Consider the following 20,087-nt stretch of genomic DNA (forward strand, 5'->3'; position numbering starts at 1 on the left):
TATTTGCTTATTAGAAAGTTTGGGACATTCAGTTATCACATACTCATTGTGCACACCTTTTGTAATGAGTGGTATGAAACTAGATGGATTGTCAGTTTCACAGCATCTGATGGAGCTATGATTCAAATGCTGATATCTCTTAAGGGATTGATTCCTTGTCATCCATCTAAAAAGACTGACTTTGAACACAATTCACTTACCTGCCTTTGAGGTATATGGGTTGTGAGTATTTAATGATCATGAATCATTTTAAGCTGTGATCATTTAAATTGCTGTATTTCTTTCAAACTTCCAGATACATTAAAATACATCCAGAGGCACATTTGTATCAGCTTACACATGAAAATTACCTTCCATGTCTTTGAGGACTTTGACAATGCTCTTCAACTTTATGATCTTCCCAATTGTAGCCTAAAATATAGTATGAGGAAATGTATGAAATATTACTGGAAACTGTGCAAAATTTCAGTTACTATCTTCAGTGATCCTGAGAACCATGCCTAATTTATTCACCCCATTCTTTCTCTTTCTCAATCAGAATTACAGAAGAGCATCAATAGCCAAGAAATAGTTGTCCCCTTATTTTAAAATGTGAAGGAAAAATTTGCAGTGTTACCTATAGCACTGAGGTTCATATAGGTCTCCAGCATCACACTGTTGTAGAGATTCTTCTGTGAAGGATCCAGCAATGCCCACTCCTCCTGAGTGAAGTCGACATGCACATCATTATATGTCACTCTGTCCTAAAATATGACATACATATGTCTAAAACAAAAAGCACAATAATCACAACATAGTAAATGTGTGCTTCTTTGACAATAGTCACATAAATCTGGTACTTCCTACATTTATTCTATAACCCAGAGATTACAATATAACCATAAAGGTATATTAAAAGGAAACTGAAATAGGAGGTTTACCTCTATTATTTCTGAATGCTTTTAATGGGCTAACACCTTTCAAGAGAAATGCCTAGTAATAAACATAGAGACAAGCAAACATATCAATAGTACTGAGGACACATCAGAGAAATTGTATGAACAATTACTAACTACAAAAAAGATGAGTAAGCTGGGACTATTGACTCATGCATTTAATCCCAGCACTCAGAAGTCAGAGGCAGGAATATATGCTTCAGAGTTGAAAGCTAGCCTAGTCTATGCATTCAGTTCAGTACAGTAAGAAGTAAATATTAAGGTACTGCCTGCACTGTAAACATCAATCAAACAAACAAAAAAGATAGGATGAACTCAAGCATTAAGTTCAGTTCTGTATTCATCTTCCAGAAACCTGAATTGCTCCAGTCTCAATTCTACTGTAATATCTTACAAAAGAGAACTATTCATTTAAACAGTTGCACATAGACAGATGACAACATTAGCAATATCAATGTTGATCATAAATAATCAACACAAGGCAGGAGAGATGGCAGAGAAGTTAAGAGCTCTTGCTGGTCTTGTATGTAGATGGGCTCAATTGCCAGTAGTTACATGTGGCAATCTCACAACTGTTCATATACCAAGTTCATGGATTCTACGACCATCTTTTGACTACTGTGAGGACCATGCATATGTGTGTTGCATATTCAAGTATACAGGCAAAAGAATCATATTCATAAAAAACAAAACAAAACAAATGCAACAAGCAGGAAGAATGTCACACACCTGTAATCTAATGAGTCAGAAGGCGCAGGCAGTATTAATGTCATGAATACTGCATCCTGGGAAAGAGAATGATATCCTAATTTCAAAATTCAAGCTGGGGGTAAAGCTCAGTAAAACAGCATATGCTTGACATGTACAAAAACATATACTCAAGACCAATCATCCAATAATAGATATGGAAAAACCTGGAATGTTGGTCAACCTTTAATCTCAGTATGTGGATTAAGGAGTCAGGTGAATCACTGAGTTCAAGGCCTGCCTGGGCAACAGAGATACTTTTACGACAGGAGCATTACTCAGCCAAAGTTTGACTTACAAGAAGCAAAAATAAAAAGACAAATTTTACAAAATCAGGCTAGCAAAATGGCTTAGCATCAGATACCAGTTCCTGCAGTTGTACCTTATGTGTTGTAGTGATACCATCTATAATGGTGATGAAGACAAGACAGCACAAGAAGGAAGCTGGCTGATTTGTATCAGCTACAACATAGTAGAAAGATAGAAAAGGAAATGGGTTAAGGCTATAGAGACACATGTCACACACCCCAATGAGAAATTCTAGAGAGATTCCTCCTACTAAAGGTTCCACAAACACCCCAAATAAGATGCCAAGTAGAGACACATGTTCAAATACCCCATCCTATCTGGGAACTTCCATTCAGTTGACTTCATTCTGTCCCAGGGCACTATAGGCTCATGATCATCCATGTAGAAAATGTACTTAGTCACCTCAATAATCCTCATAGCCTGCAACAGCTTCCTACACTGACTAAATGCCCAAAGTATCTTTTGATACTCAAGACAAATTCTTGACTGTGTCTTCTTTTAAAATCAGAAAACAAGTTAAATCTTCCCAACATAAAACAACACAGAAAACCCATTCACTTTCAAAAGAAGAAAAATTGAGACATAGGGAAGAAAGTTTGGACAAAGGGAAGACTGAAACCCAGCAGGGCAACCATCAAATCTAGTAGTTATGTGTCAGACACTTGGGGCTTAGATGGCTCTCTCCCCACAATTTCCCATACATCTTTTTCTTTAGTTACTTGTATTACATATATGCAGCTATCCACAGAAAATGTCTCATAGCTTAAGTATCTCAGCACCTTATGTTCTCACAATACAACCCAGGCTTCATCCTCATAGCATCATGCAATAAACGCTCACAGTCTCTCACTGGAGGCCTTACCAAACACAGATGCCTACAACAGTGCTGAACTGACACAGACCAGGAATGAATGAATTTAAATTTTGCATCATTCTGGTTTCCAGAAACAGTTCAACATCAATGATTATCCCAAATTTGGCTTCTAAGATTTGAATGACCCCTGTCATGCTTGGACCAGAATTCCAGCGGAGTTTGTATGAAGTTGCTTCCTGGGACTCGGAATCACTTTTCCTAATCCCTCCTTTAACTGAGGGCATAGAAGGATGGATTCTTACACTTAGGGCACCTTGCTAGGCTTCCCATGTAGAGTAAGGGCCTTCTTTTTAATGGTGATAATCTCCCTGAAAATTCCTGCCTCTGTTCAGCATTTGACTTTCATCTGAAAATACATAATGCTGTTTTTCTCTACAATCCATGGACTTTCCATTCATGTATGATCCGCTTATTGATTTTTTTTCTCTGTAATCTTGAATGAATCATAATAGCCATCCCAGAGAGTCAATATTCCATCTCAGAAACCAGCCACATTATTTTTGTAATTCTTCCTTACTCAATTTCTTGGGGCATGGGCATAATAAGAAAGTTTAGGGGCCAAAGAAATACAAATAAGTTCTATTTTAATTCTGAATGAAATCCTGTGACTTCTACCTCCACTGTTTGCAGTATCCTCAACAGTACTTTATCCCAAGTCCTACAAGAATAAGCAAGTAAGCTCTGCAGCTATGTCCTTTGCCATCTAAATCTTGGTATCTTCAACATTCCTGCAAAAGTCCCAGGTCCTTTGCAGCAACAAAATCACTTTTTATTTATTTATTTATTTTTTGGTGTACAACATTCTGTTATTACTCACTTTTTTTTTCTTGCTCTGATTAAATTATCTAAACAAAAACACCTCAGGTAATGAATGTGTTTTTTGACTGATTTTGAGAGATCACAATCCATAATTGTGAGAGGTTAGGACAGAGATTCAATCTAGCAATTGAAAGCAAAACCAAGAGTAATCTTTGTTTCCAGGCTTTCTCTCTGACATGATCATTTTCTCATGCCCAGGATGATGTCTTATCTCATGCAGGACAACTTTCTTAGGGATATTGCATACTCAGTGGAAGATCTGTCACCTATCAATCATCAATCATCAAAACCAATCATAGGCTTATCAATCAGCCAATCTTATGGGGGCACATCCTCAACTAATGTTTCCAAAGGTGACTGTGGGCTCTGAAATGTTGACATCTGGAATAAACTAGGACACAGAGACAATAATATATGAGAAGATTTTAAAAACCGGAAAACCAATGTATCAACTACATCAGTAACATAAATTGCAAAAATATAAACATTGATGATAAGAACAACTCGAAACAAGGATATACCAAGAAATGAAGAAATACAAGCTTCTAAGATCAAGAAGAGAAAAATAAAATTGTTTCTCCACAGAAAATCTCCAAACCAATAAACTCAAGGAACTCCTAACAAAATATAGTAATTTACCAGATAATAAAAATAGGTAAAGGTACATTATTTTCCAGAGAAATAATATAATTAGATTATAAGTAATAAAAAACATCAAACAATATAGGTGGTACCACTGATAAAAGGAGACAGGCAGTTTCTACAAGCATAGCATTGCCTCTTAAACAAGAACCATAAGATTCTAATGAAAATCAATTATCATATAAATCACTGACCACCACTCATCCTGTGCACTCCACTTCTCTCCTTTGCCAATAATAAAAAGTAGGTTGGGTGAGGACGACTGTCCCACCAAAATTGGATAGGTTCACTTGAAGTACTTACATTGTAGAAATTTCTACACTGTAGAAAATAGTTTTGGCTACTAATACTATGTTGTTCTCTTTTAATAAAGAATAGGATGTTTGTTAGATCATTTTAGAAATAATTTTGTTGCCTATGAGTTAAGAATATATGTCTGCATCAGAGGAAATGCAAAATTTTCAAACCAAATGATAGATCATAGTTTTTAAAATGAATATTGTATGATTTGTATTATATACCTAAAGCAACCTGATTTCCTCTAATTGCTTTTTAAGCCATAAGGGCTTTTGAAAACAAGTCTAGCCCCATTTTTATGTGTATATTTGTATGTGTGAGACAGAATGTTTTTCATGTGTGTATAGGTGACACAACAAAAAGCATGCCAGATCCCCTGGATCAGGAATAGCAGGTGGTTAGAAGCCTCCCAACATGTGTTCTGGTAACTTATTCCTCCCAAGAGGAATAAGAATTGAATGACATGCACAGCCACATAGTACTTTTTATCCAATAAACTAAATGTCTTTCACAGAGTAAGCACAAAAGAATTTTAAATAAAGAAATAATCAAATAAATGATCTCTGGGAACCTAATAAATCAGTATTAAGATGTTGGGTATGGGACCAGGTAGGCTACCCACAGACCTTGCCCACTCTCTGTTACCCAAGACCCAATACTCAAGGTTGCCCCTAGGGCTGAAAGAGAACTCCAGCTGCAATTTCTCCTCTCCATTTCCATGTCTCCTGTAGATTCCAAAGACCACCTACCCATCCCTACTCACCTCTTATCTGAGTCCTTTCTCCCAACTGTGGTAGACACTCCCTGCACAATGACTTGCCACACCTTCCATAAGACCAGTTAGGATGTCTGCAGGTCTACCACTGTAGATGTAACTATCTTGTTAAATAAGAAACACAGAGCAAAATACAGAGTTTATAGCCAAAAGGTGAGAGCAATAGCAGAGAGCTGAAAACCTTACCCTTCACTGCTGTTGCTGTCTTTCCTCTCCACAAGAGACCTACTTCTGTTTTTTTTTTCTTTTTTATAGACTTTCTGTTCTGCTTTCTCATTGGTTGTAAACCCAACCACAAGACATCCTCATCACTGCCTGTCTGTACAGAAATCCAGGTCTTTCATGGTTGGTATTGAGATTAAAGGTGTGTGTTGCCATGCTGGCTGTCTCTTTGAACACACAGAGATCCTGCCTAGATCTGCCTCCCAAGTGCTGGGATTAAAGCTGTGCACTACCACCACCCAGCTTCTGCTATGGCTTGCTCTGATCCCAGGGCAACTTTATTAATATACAAATAAAATCACATTTCAGTAAAAATAAAATATCACTATACTACCACATTGTCTCTTACCCCACACCTGATTTTAAAAATTGCACCTATTACTGGAGTAGAACATCAGAGGCAGCCTTCTCTCTTCCATCTCCATGCCTCCTGAGGATCCCTAAGATATCTCTCCCACCTTCTTCTACCCCCAGTTTTCAACACCACCAAGCATTTGCCCTTGAACACACCAACAAGAAGGCCAGGAAAAAAGGCAACACTCAGTCAACACATGCTCTGAAACTCCAGGGAACAAAAAGAAACCAGGAAACAAAACTCCCTTCCAACCAAGATAATTTCAGAAACTAGCACCTAGAAGTAGCATCACCCCAAACCCAGATTCTGAACATAGGAACAGTATAACAGTCAGGGCAATATGTCCCCCCACCCAGAGGAGCTATTCTATCACAGCAGGCCCTGAGTATTCTAACATAGCTGAAATGCAAGAAAAAGACCTTAAAACAAACTACATGGGGATGATAGAGGTCCTTAAAAAGAAAACAAATAAATCCCTTAAATAAAATTCGTGAAAGCACAAACAAACAATTGGAGGAAATCAATAAATTCTTCCAAGAAAGCCAGGAAAACACAAACAATTGGAGTAAACCAATAAGCAATTTAAATAAAGCCAAGATAAAACAAATAGTTGAAGGGCACAAATAAAACTTGTAAGACTCGAAAATATAAATAGAAACAATAAAGAACACAGAAACAGGGAATTCCAGAAATGAAAAATTGAGAACTGCAAACAGGAAGTACAGTGGCAAGGCTCACCAATAGAATAGAGAATATCAGGCACAGGAGATGTAACAGAAGAAATGATACATCAGTTAAGGAAAATGTTAAATATAAAAATTTCCTGATGCAAAACAACCAGGAAATTCTGGAACATTTTGCAGAGACCCAACCTTTGAATGACAGGAATAGAGGAAAGAGAAAGAACACAGCTCCTATGTCCAGAAACTATTTTCAATAAAATTATATAATAAATTTTTCCTAATTTAAAGGAGGTACGAAGGAGCAGGCATATCATCAAATAGCCGGACGGTGGTGGTGCATGCCTTTAATCCCAGCACACTGGAGGTAGAGCCATGTAGACAGAGCTCTGCGAGTTTGAGGCCAGCCTGTGCTACCAAGTGAGTTCCAGGAAAGGCACAAAGCTACACAGAGAAACCCTGTCTCCAAAAACCAACAACAACAACAAAAAGAAAACAAAAACAAACAAACAAAAAAAGCATCAAATAGATTGGGCCAGAAAATAAAGTCTTCTTGTCACATAGTAACCAAATCACTAAACATACAGAAAAAGAAAGACTATTAAAAGCTGCAAAGGAAAAAGACTAAGTATCATGTAAAGGCAGACCTGTGAGAAGTACCCCTCACTTCTCAATGGGGATTCTAAAAGCCATGAGGGCTTGGACACATGTCACCACAGATGCCAGTCCAGATTATTATATTCAGAAATTTTTCAATCATCATAAATGGGGAAAATAAGATATTCCATGATTAAGTCAAATTTAAATAATATCTATATACAAATCCAGTCCTACAGAAGATACTAGAATAATCCAACCCAAGGAAGCTAACTACACACATGAAAACACAGTAAATAAAAAATGTCACAACAGTAAATCCAAAAAATGGGAAACACACACAAACACAAACATACCCTCATACAAATACCACTACCACCACTAGTAACAACAACAAAATAGCAGGAATTAATAATCATTATTCCTGATATCTCTCAATATCAATGGACATAATTCCCCAATAAAGAAAAAATCAAATAAAACATTTAATTATCTACTATAGCTTGGTGAGTCTACATTTTTGTCTAGTTTAATCTTTATCTCAGTTAATGAACTATAACTATAACTATCTTGTCTCCAACTCCATCAAAGACCTTAAAAGGAAATAATAATAGCTGAGTATGCAGGAAGTGCAAGCAAGTGACTTACAAACAAGGTAAGAAATGACAGAAGCAACTGGCTGCCTAGACAGCCACCCAAGTTTCCTCTGCAACATTTAGGCATTTAATTTTGGCCTACTGGCTTTGCATATCTGATAGACTTTTGTGTAAAGCACAGAATTTTTAGGGACTATCCTACCTTGTCTTGGCAAGGTTTGGTAGTCAACATTCTTGTGTCCTGTTCTCCAGTCTGGACAATAACTGTCAGTAACTGAGGCAAGGGAATTTCTTTGCCCAAATGGCTAGCTTTTGCCATAAAGAAAACAAAACTTATGTGGAGTTTCTTCAATGCCCATCATCTTTTTGGAGGATATTGGTGCTGCCAGGAGCAGATGTGTCATGAAAAGTCTAAATTATTAAAACATTATGATTGCCATATCTGTAGGTCTTTGAAGTGTCTTATCTATGTGAAATATAACATTGTATACCTAGAAAATGTAACTAATATGACTATAAGTCTGATTTATTGTAGCATGAATCTTAAAGAGTCTCATTAATAAGAACAAACCTGGAGCCAGTATTGGGGTAAACACTGGAAGATCAGAGAAACAGAACAAACCACAGCTACCTCACCTTGCCAATTCCTCAGCTGATTCTGTTTCTTCAGAGTGGAAACCTCTGAGTCCTCATCTAGAACGAATCTCAGCTGAAGTGCTGTTCCAAAGCCTGAAAGCTTCATCAGCTAAAAGCTTCTAGTTTCTGGTTTTCATGACTTATATACCTTTCTGTTTTCTGCCATCATTCCTTGGATTAAAGGCTCACTTTCTGAGATTAAAGACATGAGTCACCATGCTTGGCTGTATCCTTGATCACACAGACATCCAGGGGAGAAATAAGAAGTCTAAATCGGCCCAACTTCTGGTGAAGAATGGCTGCCATCAGGACATGGAATGCTAAGTCAATGCTCTATAAATTTCCAGATATTAATTGTTGTGGGATGTTCTGTATGTCAAATGTGTTGCTCCGATTGGTAAAAATAAATAAGTGCCGATTGGCCAGTAGCCAGGCAGGAAGGATAGGATAGGTGGGACAAGGAAGAGGAGAAAGATGGGAACAGGAAGGCTGAGGAGAGAGACACTGCCAGCCGCTGCCATGAGAAGCAACATGTAAAGATACTGGTAAGACTCAAGCCATGTGGCAAAGTATAGACTAAAAGAAATGGGTTAATTGAAGATAGAAGAAGTAGATAACAAGAAGCCTGCCACGGCCATACAGTTTGTAAGCAATATAAGTTTCTGTGTGTTTACTTGGTTGGTTCTGAGCGTCAATGGGCCTGGCGGGTGAGAGAGATTTGTCCTGACTGTGGGCCAGGCAGGAAATCTCTAACTACAATTAATCATTCAATGTATAGAGGATGTTCTCTACTTTTGATTGTCTAATAAACATTTGGATGAATGTTTGATTTTCATTTTAAATAAACTAAAGGAACAGGATTCATAATTTTGATCTATATATTAGGTATGCTCTTGTCTGTTGAGCACTACTGAAAATATGGATATGCTCTTAAAGTTGCCTTCTTGAAATTCGTGGTTAAATTCTATAAAGATATAATTCCTGGAACAGGTCGAGTTGTTAGCTTATTAAATGATGTGATTACTAAGATACAATCTCATAACAAATAATCTGCTCCTAATAAAGAGGTTAAACAATTTTTTCCCAGTAAATAATTACAGGTAAATTATTTCATCCACATTGTTGATTATTGATGATTTGCATGAGTATGTTACTTAGAGTTTATAAAAAGATCCTCATTTTAAGATTTTATTGCCTAACGTTAACTTTTAAAATATTATAGAGACTATATTGAATGCTTTTATAGATGGCATATGTAAAAAAGACCATAAAAATAAAAACTCATGATAAAATTGCTCAATTATTATTGTTTCCATATATTAAATACAAAATGGCACCTATATGTAGAGGTGTTGAATGTACAGTAGAAAAGTTATTCTGGCGAACAGTTATCAATGATAAATGGCCTAAATTAAAAATTAAATTAAATAAAATTAAGATTAAAATATTTTTGGATTCTGATGTTGGATTTATCTATACTTTCACAAGTATTCTGCAATCTAAATGAGCCCTTACAAGAAGTTTCCACTCAATTTGTAGACATTCAAGCCTTATCTCAAGTAAGACAAAATATAAAATGGATTAAATGTATAGAGCCTAAAGAACAGATAAAATGTTAAAGCCTTATATGGCTGATAAAGACATGAATTTATCTAAAAGATATTTGTTACAACAATGGGGATCTCAAGTTAATATTCCTACAATTTCAAAGAACAACTAAGAAATTGATGTATAAATTGGTATATATTCCTGGAAAGAGCATTGAAAAAAATTATAAGGATAGGTCACCAGCTATTCCCGTTGTACAAAGACAAAATAGGATAAGATTTGTCTATCCAAATTTAGAGTAGGAGCCACTGCCAGTAGCCTAACTTTATGTCAATATTTTGTAAATCAACCACTGGGTATGACACATAAACTATTTTTTATGGATCCAATTATTATATGGATGATATTTTATTGGCTGCTTCTGATACAGACACCTTAGAAAAAATGTTCAATATAATACAGAAAAATTTACCCCACTGGAGATTAAGAATTTCTCCTGAGAAAATACAGAGGAGATTCTTTTAGCTATCTAGGCTATAAATTAAGTGAGAATTTAGCTGCAGAAGGTACAGATTAGGAGGAATCACTACATACTCTTAATGATTTTCAAAAATTATTGTATGATATTAGCTGGTTGTGGCCTAGTATTGGATTGTCTACTAAAGAATTACCTAATTTGTTTCAGATTTTGCAAGGGGACTCAGATTTAAACAGTCCAAGACAATGAACAGCTGCCCAAGGTGAAGGGATAGTGTTTCAGTCCTTTGAGGCTGGACACCTCTGCAGACATGAAAGACTAAGATAATTCTTAAGATGCCTCTGAGTCTTCATTCCATGATTTCACTTTACACACACACCCCTGTCGTGACACACAGACACGGAGCCATGACCCCCAAGCTTACTATCCTAAGCTGACATTAATTACTCAATTTAATAATTAACTTGCACTTAATGAAAAATAGAATGAAATTCTTGATGACTGGAAAACATTGAGAAATAGAAACATATAGGTATTAGAGAAGTAATTCATTTAAAGTAAATGAATTTTATTTCTTTCTATTACTGTTTAGCCACTTAATTTCCATGTGCTCAAAACAACCTGGAAGAGGCTTCCAACAATACAATGCCAAGTGCAAATTCCTCAATTTGTCAGGTACCATGATTTTCCGGGTTTCCTGAACCGAGTTTTGCATATGCCTTTGTATCCTTGGGAAACTCTTAGACAAGATTCATATAGGACAACAAGGTAACAGAAGGTGTCTGCTGAACAAAAGATGGATTAGGGCTAGGTGCCAATGTCTGGAGGCAGATCAGGTGCAGCTCAGCAGGAATGCTGCCACACATCTCCACTTTTATTTAAAAGAATTCAACTATCTTGTAGGTTATACAGCCTCACAGCAAATATAGCCTTATTTCTATCTATTTGTCTTGCAATCTTATGCAAGTATAACAAGACATATTTTAAAGCCAATAAAGTTACTGTTGTAAGAACAAGGGCAACAGCTGCTAGGATAGGAAGTCTATTAAAGTGATTTTTAGGATTGAATGAGACTGTAATACTGCTAGATTTTCCATAATATCCATTCCTGTCGTATCAGGTAACTTTTTTTGCAAAAGTTACTTTGATTTCTTTTTGTAAATCAAAAACAATTTGAGAAGAATTAAGATGACCCAACAAATGCATCCTAACCTTATCCCAATCTTACTTGCTTTCATTAAATCTTAAGGAAGTGATACAATAACAAGATATATTCATCACATTTTAATTTTATCTGCTCCTCCAAAATTTCTAACTGATCCCCCAACAATACAACAGCTTTCCTTAATTAATTCATTTACACTTTTAACACATTAACCACTCCCCAAAGGCCCTAGACCCACACCTCTCCCAAGCATATTCCTGGATTTAGAGGAGGAGCTCTGTTTCTTATCTATACACCAGGGCCTTAGAAAAATCACCCAAGGTCTAGGCACATTGCAAAAATCAAAGGCTTAATTTCAAGTATCTTCTAGATGTTCTATACATTGCCTTTGATAACCAGGTGACAGATCCATTGGGAGCTAATTTGTGGAGGTTGCAAATGACATCTCTTGTGTTGGGTAGCACTCCACTACTACACTGTAATGTAGAAGAATAGAACTGGTGATATAAAGGATTTACCAATGCTTAGGAGAAAGTAGGTCACAGAAAGTTTAACTAAAGACTAAGAAAATTGGTAACAACCCAAGGGATCACACTCCACACAGATTAGATATAAGTCTACTTGAGGTGTTATTTAGACAACCAATCTCACTGGTATTTTCTTCATAAAATGATGTTGCACAGATATGAGACTTCAGACTTTGGTTCCAAATGACCCCAAATACCTTTTCTTTCCTTATCCAGCAGCTGCATGGGAAGGGCATCATGCTGATTTTTGGCTGATGAAACAGTTATGAAGGGGTGTGAAAGCTGATAGTGGCTTCATCACTCTGGAGACCAACACTAGAGGTCAAAGGGCAACATCTAACAGATGGGGGCTACTGTGATCCCATCAAGAATAAATTGTGTCAAAAGCATTAATGACAGTCTGTTGGAGAGGATGCGGAGCAAATGGAAAACTCCTTAACTCTTGGTGGGAGTGCAAACTTGTACAACCACTGTGGAATTCAGTATGGTGGTTTCTCAGAAAATTGGGAATTGATATAACTCAAGACCCAGCCATACCACTCATGGGCATATACCTAAGGAATGCTCAAACATACCACAAAAACACATGTTCAACTATGCTCATAGTAGCACCATTAGTAATAGCCAGAACTATAAACAACCAAGATGCCTGTCAACTGAAGAATAGATTTAAGAAAATGTGGTATATATATAAAATGGTGTACTACTCAGCAGAAAAAAAACAATGACCGCATGAAATTTGCAGACAAATGGATGGAACTAGAAAATATCATCCTTAGTGAGGTAACCCAAACCCAGAAGTAAAAACATGGTATGTACTCACTCATAAGTGGTTTCTAGATATAAAGCAAAGAACCATCAGATGGCAAATCACAGAACTAGCCATGCTAAATAGCAGGGGGGGACCCTTATAATAGGTTTTGGTTTTACTCAACCACTGGGCAAGCCTCAGTGAAACAGTTCACTATTAGGATAAGAACTTGTACTGTATCAAGCTGATTATAGAATAAAAAAATAGATAAATAGATAAATAAATGGATAAATAAATAAATAAGAAAATAAATGAATGTCTTATGGACTTTGGACACTTTAATTCTTTCTGGACAATAGTTAACGAATTTCTTTCCTGTCTATATCTGAAAGCTTGGACTTTACAAGAGGACCAATGGAAGGTTATGCCAATTCAGCCACCTGGTAACTGAAATTCACCTGGAATAAGTCAGATCAATCATTGATCCAATCATATAATGTCAGATAGTGTTTCCTCTGCACAGAGAGATGGTATAAGAACAGGAGGAAGAATTGAACTAGTCAGGTTTAGGGTAGAAGACCCCAAAGAAAATTAATTAGTTTTCTTGACTAAATGTCAGAAGTGTCACTGGGACTCTTAAGAGTTTCAAGTGATTGGGAGTTCTGATCTCTAATGCTAAGTCATCCTAGGGACTAAGAAGTAAGAAGTTAAATGAAGGAAAGAAGGCCTGTTAGAGGAAAAGGCCCTTGGTCAAGAGAATAGAATCTCTGTCCTGGGCACAGCCCCCACTTTTCAATAGGGACATGTGAATACCCTGGTTAAAGAACCTGATCTATGGAGCCCAAGAAATGGCAACTTGGGACATTTATATATCACCTACAAGTGATTAACTGATTGCATATTGGAAATACCAAACACAGATATAACTGAAAGATTTTAAGATTCCTTCCAATACCTCACTTTCTGTACTGTGACCAGCTTGTAATGTGTGGACAGCAAATTCACATTCTCTCACACTACACCTTCTGTACAGCTACTAGCCACCAAAAGACTGGGCTGCGTTAGCACATCCATTCCCCTGTCACTTGTCTTTCTCAGTGATCAGTCAAGGCCCAGCTTGGAATGATTGACACACTTGGACTTGGAGGTAGGAAAGAGAAGGTGGAAGTGATGCAATTATAATACCCAAAAACTATGTTAAAAGTTGAATGAAACAAGCTTTATGACCCATGTTCAAGAGACAAGTGACTCCTATTAGAGCACACTAAAGAATACTCACACCATTTCTTTCAGGCTGTACAAATCTTAAACATGGAAAATAACAGTCCTGTTAGGCAGGGCCACAATTTAACCAGATTTTCTATTTTGGTTGAAACAGAGTAGTAACTCCACTAATTTGGTTTCATGAAAGTTCACTTCTTTATCAAGATTCTTGATTGTCTGGTCTGTGGCCACTCAGGACACTCTTTGGTTTTCTAAGATTGATGAATTCAGTACTTATTACTAATGTCAACTACTGTCACAGCAGGAAAGCTTTCACCTCTTTCTTGCCTATCCATTTCTGTGCTGTGACTACACCTGCTTTAAAGTTGGTCAGTGAACACAATTATTGCACGGGTCCCTCTTCATTTAAACATTCCCAATAAAAGCAAGAGAGATTGGAGGACTCTCATTCACTTGTATATTTTTCATTCTCACTGACCAGTCAAGTCCCAGGCTCGGAGTAGGGGGACAATTTTACCAGCCTTGGGCAGCAGAAGCAGGATTAAATGATCAAAGTAATTCCCAATTACAAAGTGTGAGGGAAGCCTGTGCCACAGCAGAAACTGCTCTAAACAGAAATAAATCTAACTTTCTTTTTTTTTCCAGAGCTGAGGATTGAACCCAGGGCCTTGCACTTGCAACGTAAGTGCTCTACCACTGAGCTAAATGCCCAACCCCTAAACAGAAATAAGTAACCAACAGCATCTAAGAAAAATGGAAAGAAATTTTCAATAACTGGGAAACACCAGAGAATAAACCAAATAAGAGATTAGACAGTGATTCAAGAAAATTTTAAAAAGTGAAACAAATAATTAAAATACTCTGTTATAACAAATTGCATTAGCAAAATACTCTTTGACATTGCCCGTATGTGAAATTTTAGTTGCTGATATCTATAACCTGACACACACAGCTACAGCTAATGGCCTGTCTCAACCCTCTGACCTGACACATCTGCAAAGAGCCATCTGCTTGGAAACTTAATGTTCATTAACCTACCAAAATTGTACATCTACCAATCTGGTCTGATTTCATTCACATGACATGATTAATATCTGAAGGGAAATTTAAAAATCATTACCCCTGCCACAATCAGGTCATTTTCCATAACTGTAACTCCAGCAGCTGGTTGACTTACATTATTTATTCCATGCAGTACATACAGTAAACTATTTGTCCTATTCTGGTCTGAAGGGAGAAGTCACGTTTCACACACAATTTTTTTTTCCTGTGACTGTAAGGAATAGTTGACCACAGGACTCACAAAAGTAATTTTAAACCTTAGTGGTGGAAGAGTTGGTTAAATTTGAGAATTTAGTTGGTTTAATCAAGAGGAAAGTAATTTCATTGCCCTGGAGAGCAATAAGCTAGAATAAAAGCCACCTGAGTCATCATAGGAGAGCTTGTATCAGAAACATTTTCTGAAAGGCTGGATGTACAGCTGTTCTAGAATTCAAATGTCCTCCCATGAAGAATTCATTCCACACATTTAAATGACTAATAAACAAAAATCTGTTTAATAACAGCAGAATCAAGCTTTGGCTGATGCTCAAAAAGGAGTCGGCCTAGAACAGATTTTACTTTCCCTATATGATATCAGAACCCAGGTTAGATTTTGAACAATTTAGATGGGGATACGAGACAGCAAAGCCAGCCACTTTGACCTATGAAGATTTACAGAGAAAAATCTATCTTGTAGATCATATATTATGATCTAGAGTTAAAAGATGTATCAATACATTTAAAAGATGTAACACGCCTTTCATTCTCACACATACAAAGGGCAGAGAACACAGATACAAAATACATCAAGGAAAAGTCACATATCAGCACTGTGGATGCTCTTCTTAGGTGAGCTATATTAACCTCAGAATAAGGCTGCATTTTGCCTCTGATCATTCTGCCTCAAAGGAAGCAGACAGTTGATTCCCTGCGTAACTGGAAAGAGTTCACTTTAAATAGTCATGCCTGCTGTCTGCCTAAGGGCTGTAACATAAATGCGGAGAATTCCATTTTAAGCTTAATTTTATCTATGTATATGGGTGTTTGCCTCCAAGCATCTGTGCGCAGTATCTGAAGAGGCCAGAAGAGGGTATCAGATCTCATGGAAGTGAAATTACAGTAGATGGCTAGCTACTAAGTAGTGTCTGGGAATGGAACCTATGTCCTCTGTAACAATACCCAGTGCTCTTAACTGCTAAGCTATCACTCTAGGCAGCTTCTTTATTCAAAATGTATACCTTTCTCAGTTTTCCCCTTCCTTGTCCTCTCTCCATCCCTTCCCAAACTATTCCCTTCCAATATCCTCCTTGTCAACCATGTGTGGATATGTATGCATAAATATAGAAATAAAAACTGCTGAGTCCATTTATATTGGTAGTGTTTTTAGGGTTTCAGGGCTGAAAACATTGCATTGGATATGCAATAAGTGAGCTTATCCCTGCTGAGGTTAATTCTCCTACGTAACTTCAACAATCCTCATAGTCTGTAACAGCTACAACACTGTTCAAATGTTCAATGTCTCTTCTGAGACTCAAACTATCTCCTGACTGTGACATCTTGTAAAATCAAGAAAAAAATGAAACTTTTCCAAAATAACAGTGGCATAATATATGTAATCAATCAGATAGAGAGGAATGTCACTATGTTCCAGCCTCCAACCTGGGCAGAGACACTCATGCTCATGTGTAGGCTACAACAGCTGAAAGTATAGGTAGGTCACCAGTCCATGGAACTTCCCCATTCCATCAGTTCCCACAGACACAATTCCCCACCAACTCTCCAGCTGCCATCCCTGTAGCAATGTCCCTACCTCCAATTCACTAGACATCCTCTGCTTAATTGCAGGACATAACAGCCAGAAGAAGAGGTAGGAAAACTCACATGAAGACTGTCTGCTGGACTAGAGCCCATGACAGCCATCAGAAATCCAGGCAGGCTGCTCACACATGGACCTCCTCCACTCTGTCAGGACTCCCCAACACTATACTTCTTTCTTCCTCATAGTGTCATAGGCCCCAATTTGAGCATATATGCCCTGCTGAAACAAAAGACACACCAGCTACTAGCAGTCCATGTAGGTCACCTGCCTACAGGCATCCCCCACTGTCAAAATGCCCCATTACAAAATCCATAGTCTCTCCTCCCAACTTTGGCTCCTCTCAGCCCCTTACTTGGAATGGAGACTCCCTGATGGAACAGAGGCCACACCTGTCACCAGATTTAACACCCAATTTGTGGCTTGGGGAAACCTCTCTGCAACCATAGGCCGCACAGAGAAGAATATCAGAGGGCAAATATAAACCAAGGAAAAGCACCCATTCAACAAATACAAACTGAGAAATAGGCACCTAGACCCATAATCACCACAAACTCACTTAGATATCTGGACATCAGATTCAGAACATAATCAACAACAGCCAGGTCAATATGTTAGCACCACAGCTCACCTACTCTACTATTGCAGGCTCTGGATATTCCAATACAGTTTAAGCACAAGGAGAAGACCTTAACTACAATGTTATGAAAATGATAGAGGTCCTTACAGAGGAAGTGAATAAATCCATTAATAAAATCAGAGAAAGAATAAATATTATATAATAGGAAATTAATAAATCCCTTAAAGAAAGTCAAGAAAATAATAATAACATGTTGAAGAACATGAGTCAAATGCTTCAAGATCTGAAACTGGAAATGGGAACAATAAAAAAAGCAAAAGACAAAGGTATTCTGGAAATAAAGGCAACAGGAACTACAGAGGCAAGATTCACCAAAAGAATAAAAGGAATGGAAGAGAGAATCTGAGGAATTTAATATAAGTGAGAAGATATGGATAGGTTAGTGAAAGAAAATTCTATATCTAAAAAATTCCTGAAACATAAAATCCAGAAAACCCGGAACACTATGAAAAGTCCAATCCTAGGAATAAGAGGACTAGAAGGAAAAGCATCCCAGCTTGTAGGCCCTGGAAATATTTGAAAAACATCCATGGTCAGAATTTTTCCTAACTGAAATAATGACACCAGGAGAACACAGCCCACAGAATCAAGCAGGTAGGGATCATTGGGGCTCACTGAAGCAAGAATCATGGAGGCTTTATGGGTCCTGGCCAGGTCCTCTGCACATATCTTAGGGTTGTGTAGCTTGGTATTTTTTAGGACCCAACAGTGTGTATGAGGGAGTGTTCCTGAATGTTTTGCCTGACCTTGGAATCCTTTTCCTCTGACCAGGTTGCCTTATTCAGCCTTGATTATGATGATCAAGGAACTAATTACAAGAAATTTTCTGAATACAAAATTGGTGACGGTTTATCATTTTCCAGAGAAACAACAATATAAAGAGATGTCAGTTAAATAAGCAACATTGATGGAACCACTGGAAAAGAAAAACAAGACACAAAGACATATTTACAAATGTATATCATGGTCCTTTAACAAGAACTACAAGATTATATTGAAATCAAACTCCAATAAATCATGGCCCATCATCATCCAGTGCACTCCAGTTCTCTCCTTTACCAAGAATAGAAAAATGGGTTAGGTCAAGAGGGCTGTTCCACCAAAATTCAAGAGATTTGCTTGAAACTTCCTGATATTTTAACTTTGTTGAAATTGTTTTGACTTCTAAGAAGATCTCATTGTCTTATGATAAAGAAAAGGATATTCCCTAGGAGACACCAATTTATTTCTTTTGATTGATGATTAGATGTAAGTTTTAATCAGTAAAATTGAAAACTTTTCAAACTAAATGAAAGATAAATGATATTAAATATAAACAGTATATGATTTCTATTACATACTTTAAGTAACTTGTTTTGCTCTAATTGCTTTATAAATCACAAGAATTTTGAAAAAACAAATTCATCCCCATGTTTATGTGTATGTTTATAGGTGAAAGAAAGAATATCTTCCAATCATGTTCAGGTGACACACCAGAGAAGAGGGTGTCAGACCCCTTTGATCTGGAGCAGCAGCTGCTTATGAACATCCCAACTTTTGAGTTATGATATGAACTCACATCATCCCCAAGAAGAATATGTGTTGAGTCCCTGGACAAGGCTTATAGTACCTTCTAACTAATAAACTAAAAGTCTTTCACAAATTAACAACAAGAACAACAAAGCATAAATAAATACAGAAGTTAATAAGTGATCCTTGGGAACATGATACATCAATATTAAGATAATGATATGGTAAATTTGCAGCACGAATTGAATATAATCCAAAGTAAATTTCCAACAGTTTATTATATAATACCTGATTCCAAAGCTACATGCAAAGTGGTAACTCCCAGAAAGCTCAATAGGATTATAAAATATAGTACATATATTGACAAATTGTGACTTTTGTATTTACCACAAAGCTTCAGCCATCCATAGAAAGTACAATATTCATGAAAGAATTAAGAGGATGGAGAGAAAATGCTAAGAACAAAAGCAGGAAAACAGTACTAACTTTTATTCAAAAGACCAAAGGAAACTCAGCTAAGAAAAAGTGTGCTCTTAACCAGTATCACCCAGCAACCAATGATACTATGTGTACAGAGATTAAATAAACACTGATTTCACAACTCTCACAACATAACTCAAAGTGACCCTTAGAATGTTCATTTTCTGTCCTTCCAGCTACAGAGATTGCTTCCAGATAGGCCACAAGCTCCAGAGCCCACTCTGCAAATGGGTGTGATATCCTCCAGAGCCTACTATGGCTCTACAGCCCCTCAAGTTGCTTGTGGTTTCAGGCAAACTCAGCCCCAATGATTCCCAATCACAAAACAATGTTGAAGAATAATTTAATGTCATGTCTGTTTCCTGCCACATAGATTATGTCACAAGATATGTGGCATCTGCCCTATTCACCTGCCCAATATCAT

The 20,087-nt window shown here is 37.1% G+C and overlaps 1 protein-coding gene across 1 annotated transcript; it reads right to left on the reverse strand.

Annotated features, from left to right (window-relative positions):
• Positions 1-346: 346 nt before the first annotated feature.
• On the reverse strand, positions 347-1,543 carry LOC118576116 (zinc finger protein 431-like). Its single transcript, XM_036176495.1, has 3 exons — positions 1,520-1,543; positions 617-743; positions 347-411 (listed from the first exon to the last, which is right to left on the reverse strand). Exons 1-3 carry the CDS (start codon positions 1,541-1,543, stop codon positions 347-349), a joined length of 216 nt encoding a protein of 71 aa, XP_036032388.1.
• Between the last annotated feature and the right edge of the window lie 18,544 nt (positions 1,544-20,087).

This window comes from Onychomys torridus, unplaced genomic scaffold (assembly GCF_903995425.1).
Source record: "Onychomys torridus unplaced genomic scaffold, mOncTor1.1, whole genome shotgun sequence".
Lineage (NCBI taxonomy): Eukaryota > Metazoa > Chordata > Mammalia > Rodentia > Cricetidae > Onychomys > Onychomys torridus.

Bases quoted from the DNA above. Each gene is read 5' to 3' on its own strand.
- LOC118576116 (XM_036176495.1), bottom strand. From the start codon at position 1,543: ATGGTCGTAGAATCCATGAACTTG. The intron at 744-1,519 runs GTATATGAACAG...GTCATATTTTAG, and splicing joins TCGTAGAATCCATGAACTTG to GACAGAGTGACATATAATGA. The intron at 412-616 runs GTAACACTGCAA...ACTATATTTTAG, and splicing joins TATGAACCTCAGTGCTATAG to GCTACAATTGGGAAGATCAT.